Source organism: Pterocles gutturalis, unplaced genomic scaffold (genome assembly GCF_000699245.1).
Source record: "Pterocles gutturalis isolate BGI_N339 unplaced genomic scaffold, ASM69924v1 scaffold2783, whole genome shotgun sequence".
In the NCBI taxonomy this organism is placed as follows: domain Eukaryota; kingdom Metazoa; phylum Chordata; class Aves; order Pterocliformes; family Pteroclidae; genus Pterocles; species Pterocles gutturalis.
In genome coordinates, this window is record NW_010125220.1 from 10,314 (window position 1) to 15,788 (window position 5,475).

Here is a 5,475-nt window from a genome sequence, read left to right on the forward strand (position 1 = left end):
AGCTGAGCTGCAGCTGCCCCTGTCCCTTCCTCTTCAGGAAAGCCCGCAGTCTTGCTGCAGGCTCCCTCCTTGCTGTGCGAAGGGAGCACACACACAGCTGGGACAACACTTGCTTTCTGCTGGCTGTCCCAGGGCTGAGCTGGGGGAGCTCCCCGGATGATATTCCCAGGGACACAGCGCAGAAGAATTCCTTAGGGGTCTCCCAAGTGGCCCGTGTCCCAGAAGATGTTTGCTTGCAGTTCCCATCAGCGCAGAGCAGGGAGATAAGGGAGCACAGTCCCTGGCTGTTTCAGTCTGACATCAAACGTGACACACGCAGGGTCTGCCTTTGGGACAGGGACTCAGTGTGCCCGCAAACACCCTGGCAGAGAGAGGGTCACCGCACTGCGAGCTACAGGCTGACAGACAGTGATGACATGGGAGCAACGAGAAACAGGAACCTCCCTCTCAGACAACAATTTATGTAGGACCGAGATAAAAAGCACTTTCACTCCCTGCCTCACAACGAAACCCAACTACCAGCCCAAGGCGGATGCGTGGCAATCAGGAGGGACAGAGCTTCATCCTTTCTCTGCACCAGGCTGTTCCAGCCCTGTGGCCAGCAGAGCACAGGGGAAGACATGTCCCTTGTGTGGTACTCACAATGCTCCTCATCATCTTGTCCCCGCCGCTGAAGGTCACCGCTAACATGGAGGCACATTCCTCAGCGTAGAACGGCATGGAGCCTGTCTCGTCCACTGCGCCTGGGAAAAAGAGAAATGCATGGGCTGGATGTTTCACTGCTGAAATTGCAGGGGGATGAGCCCCCGAGGGCCTGTCCTGTTAGCGGTGCTTTTCCACAGGCTGGGAGCTGGGCAGGGGAACGATCTCATTTTCCCACGCTGGGAAGGAACGAGACAGAAAACACACACACTCACCTATGGTGACAGTGTAGATGGAGTTGGCATAACCATCGTAGTTGCAGTTGTCGTTGTGTTGCCCGCCGTTGCCGCTGGCCACGACAAAAATGCTCCCAAAGCCCCTGCGACCCGCAATCACGCCGTGCTGCAGGGCGGCCTGTGGGGAAAGAACCGGCGCTGCTCAGGGCATGGAGGCTGGTGGACCCTTCCCAGAGGGCTTCTGCCCACAGCTGTGGCTGGCACGCGTGGCTGTGAGCCGTGGGGGACCTCCCGGCACACAGGGACAGACGGATGCACGCTGCCTGTGCTGGGAGAGCACCGGCCCTGCGGACAGCTCACAGGCATAGGACATGCTGCAAACCTCTGTCCTGGCATCTCCATCCAGCAACCAAAGTCTGCGCTCTGAGATTTCAATACCCAGCCCTGCCAAGTGCTCGGGGTGACAGCCACCACCCCTCCGGGCTGTATTTCACCCAGCTAGCAGTGTCAGGGAGACGTGTGTGTTACAGCCCCGACCAGACACCGAGATTCCAGAGCGAGTGTGGTACAAAGGCAGCGATGCAGACAACATCTGGGCTGGGGAACGGCCGATCTAGAGCTTACTATGGTTTTAAGCAAATTCTGCGTTAAAAATAAAAAAAGGAAAAGCAATCTTCCAGGCAATGACAGCAGAGAGATTGGCCAGCATTTCAGCTCCAGAGGAAACCCAGCAGGCCCAGCCCTCCCAGCTTCAGCAGGGCTCACTCTGGAGCTGGCTTTTCTGCAGCATCCAGGCTTGCCTGCCGGCAGAGACTACCCATGGGGGCCACTGCCCTTCTGCCAGGCCCCAGCCCCATGTATGCTTGGGCTTTGCCTCCGCTGGGAAACACAACCACAGCAACCCTGCTTGGGAAGCACACGTCCAGGCTGACACCTTGCACAGATGTCATTCCCACCTAGATAAAGGGGATGGGTCTGATGCACAAGGAAGAAAGCAATCCTGCCAGCCCTCCTCCTCTGCCCTCCCTTCTGCAGGTGAAGGCACACAGTGCACTGGCCAGAGAGCCCTCCAGACAGCTGTGTCTGCACGCAGGAAGAGAAGAAATTAACTTGCAGAACTGGAAACCATTTGTCATCATGAACTGATAGCTCAGCTGTCAGCGTTCCTCCCAACAGCACAGTAACTGCTGCCTTGTGGTTAGGGAAGTATAACAAAAGGCTGCCGAGCAAAACAGAAATCAAGCAGAACCATGTCCCAGGAGCAATGCAGTGCGAGTTTCGATGCCCCCTCGGTGATCTCTCGCTGTGGCACCTGGGCAGTGAGAGCCAGGCACAGGCAGCTGGGTGTCTTTTGCAGCAGTTCTGCAGCATGGGCGCCACGAGAACACCTTAACGGAGCGGGAAGGAGCAGCCTCAGCTCCGACTCTTCCTCTCACTATGGTCCCACTGGCAGCAAATGCAGCCATCGCCCCTTATTTACTCCCAAGCACACTCCCTGCCTGGAGAGCCACCCTCAGCACTGGGAACACTCCTTTTCCTGAGTGGAGAGCGTCTCTCGGGTTGCAAAAGTTGTCAGAATAAACACCACAGGTTGCGAAAGAGCATTTTCCTGCTGGAACCAGCCTCTCCTTGGAAATCACATCTAACGCTGCCTGAACGCTGTCCTCCTGCAGCAATGTCACCTCTCCCCACCACACAGTAACATGCAACACCTCGGCTGGCAGCGACAGAAGCAAACGAACGTGCGCTGCGCCACAGCAACGTCCCTCCCCGCCTGTCCTGGCAGACAAGAAACTGCAAGCACCGCAGGGCCAGCCCAGGGGCGACTCGTGCTGCTGGGACAGTTTTTTACCTTTCCCAGTTGATGAGGGCCATCCACGGTTTTCCCATCGTCATCTGGACCCCAGCTGCAAAGAGAGACACCATGAAGTGGCCGCTCCAGGAGTCACAGACAGCAATTCTTCTTCCCATTACAGTTTGCCATTTCAGTGAGCTACAAGCAGCCACCAGCTACTCCCAGCACCACGACTGGGATCGGGGGGTGCTGTGCTTTCCCATCCGTCAGGCTGGCCCCTCGCTGCTGGGATCTCTCTGTTGTGTTTGCACTTCACTGGGCATTGGCGTGGCTCAGGGTCCCCTGGGGCTCACCTGCAGCTGTAGATGTCGTTGATCTGATAGTGCTTGTTGAAGGCGATGGCCTCCATGCTGTCGGTGAGGGGCCCGTCCAGCACTCGGATGCCTGCAGGACAAAGGAAAACGGGTATGACCGAAGTGGATCAAAGGAAGCTGTGTGAAGAGTGCAGATTCCTTGGAGGGTTCACACCAGGGACCCTCGCTCTCCCAGCCTGACCAAACAGCATAACCGAGCACCAGCTGGGCCCGCTCCCCCAAGCCCCCTACCCAGAGCGCTGCTCCCCAGGAGCTTCTTTACATACCACCCTCAATTATCCCGCTGCTTTCAGGGCTAGTCCCTGCGTAGAGCAATTGCTCTCCCTCCTAAGTCGCCAAACAGCCAGGCATCGCTTTGGGATGGACAGCACGCTTCCCTGCTGAGGGAAGGACTCGGGAGACGCAGGACACCCCAGCTACTGCGCGCACCCCAGGAGGGCAGGGCCACTTCTCCAACAGGAGTGACCCAGGGTTAAACCCTCTCTATTCCCCATGTTGTGGTTAAACTATGAGCTCACCCTTCCTTCTGTCAGCTGGGCTTTGCTAGTGGGGTCTGCCCGCAGCCTCCCAGGCTGGCGGGAGCCCAGAGACCCCACCGTGTCACCATCAGGGTGGCTGCTCAGGGAGCGAGGTAGGGAGGGAGCCGAGAGCAGGGCAGGGGTGCAGCGCAAGCTTAGTGAGCCTTGGGCGAGCTCCTGACCCCCAGCACCCTGCCAGCACCCCCAAGCCCACCCGCTCCCCAGCCCCGTGTCACAGCCAGGGAAGGTGGCACCATCTGCTGGGTCTGGAGAGAATCACGTCGCAGGCTGCAGCACCATCCTCTGCTCTGCCAGGGACACATCCTGCGCGGCAGAGATCTCGCCTCCCTCTGTGAAGGAGCACGAGAGCTCCCGAGACAGCCGAGGCCACAGCGGGACATGCCCTGGCTTTGCAGAGGAGAGACGCGCAGCCAGACCTTCGCACCCCGTCCACCAACACAAGGTAGATCCGAGACTACGGGCCGAGGGAGTGCAGGGGATGGGAAACTATTTGCTTCCCCAGTGCCTCCAGATACAGCTTGCAGCGCTGCACCGGAGTGGGCAGGATGCTGCACATTTGCCTGGCTTTGGCTGCGCAGGACGGACGTGCATCTGCCAAAAGCTCTGCGGCAGGGCAGGCGGTGTGCTGGGAGAGCTCTGGATAGATAGATAGATAGTGCACACACCTATCTCACTCTGCCAGGAACTGGCTGCTCTGGAGAGGAGCTCAGGCAGACGCCGGTTCCTCCCTCCGACAGATTAACCAGCCCGAGCAAGGCACGGCTGACTCAGAGCCACTCGGGCCAAGCCGCCCTCCCACAGAGCCATGCCCCGGCCCCACAGCATCGCAGACAAGACAAGGCAGCACAGGCGCAGCATGTCAGGGTGCCACAGCACGCACGTACCTGCGATGCGGCTCCCGTAGGCAACTCCCACGGTGCAGAAACTGTTGTTTGGCACAGCAGCAATCTCCCCGGCGCAGCGGGTCCCGTGGTGGTTCCCATTCTCCTCGTCAGGGTGAGGCATAGGGTCGGGATCATTGGAGTTCAAGTCATAGCTGCCTTCAGGGCTCTGAAAACAGACCCGCAGTCACAACTCAGGGCTCTGCTCTGCTTTCTTTGGGAAAAGCAGGACCTAAGAGCATGCTACGCAGGCCAAAACACAGCCTGGAAGCGACAGGAACTCAGAGGCTGCTTGCACACAGGGCTGCAGCTCAACACTGCTATCTGCTGCTGCAGGAAAGGGACAACAGGGACAGCTTCAGCCACTGCTGTGGGTCAGAGAGACGCCAGCTCTCCTGGCTAAGCAGCTGCCTCCCACAGGCAGCACAAGGGCTGGAAACCCTGCAACTTGGGCACAAAATCTCCTGGAGGCCTGTACCAGCTGTGCCGCCTTGCCCAGCCTCCAGCCTAGAGCCAGCACTCACGTAATTTGGCTGTATGTCTTTGATGGTGTGCTCCACGCCGTCGTCCACCACCACCACCGTCACACCGCGCCCCGTCACGTTCCGCTCCCAGACGCCTGTGACATTTATGTCCTTCCCAGGGCTCTTGCGGTTGTTCTAAGCACCAGAAAGGACAGCGAAGGGAGAGGAAAAGCGGAGAAGCGCATCAGCAGGGAGGAAAGGGGCTCCCGGATCTTTTGGGCATGCTGGCTACGCCAGAAGCTGGAAAACCACTCACCAGATGCCACTGCTGGGGGTATTTGGGATCGTTAAAGTGCAGGCTGCGTTTGGAGCGTTTCAGAAGTTTCTGTTCCGAGTGCCACCGCACGCTGTCATGCTGTGCAAACAAAGTGTCCACTGACCTCCTTATTGCTTCGGGTTCATTTGCCGCGTGACCGTCAGGCTGGTAGGTGAAGAGGTAATGGCCCTTGAGCTCCCCGACGCGGCCCATGTTCACCAGCCCCGC

At 58.7% G+C, this 5,475-nt stretch overlaps 1 protein-coding gene across 1 annotated transcript in view; it reads right to left on the reverse strand.

Annotated features, from left to right (window-relative positions):
- Positions 1-5,472, reverse strand: part of PCSK7 (proprotein convertase subtilisin/kexin type 7) — a gene marked incomplete at its 5' end in the record, with an annotated part of 14,355 nt that extends 8,883 nt beyond the window's left edge. Inside the window, 7 exons of the mRNA XM_010078466.1 lie at positions 643-743; positions 918-1,056; positions 2,731-2,785; positions 3,027-3,117; positions 4,471-4,636; positions 4,992-5,126; positions 5,248-5,472. Coding sequence (XP_010076768.1) covers positions 643-743; positions 918-1,056; positions 2,731-2,785; positions 3,027-3,117; positions 4,471-4,636; positions 4,992-5,126; positions 5,248-5,472 — 912 coding nt within the window. The remainder of the gene's footprint in view (positions 1-642; positions 744-917; positions 1,057-2,730; positions 2,786-3,026; positions 3,118-4,470; positions 4,637-4,991; positions 5,127-5,247) is intronic.
- Between the last annotated feature and the right edge of the window lie 3 nt (positions 5,473-5,475).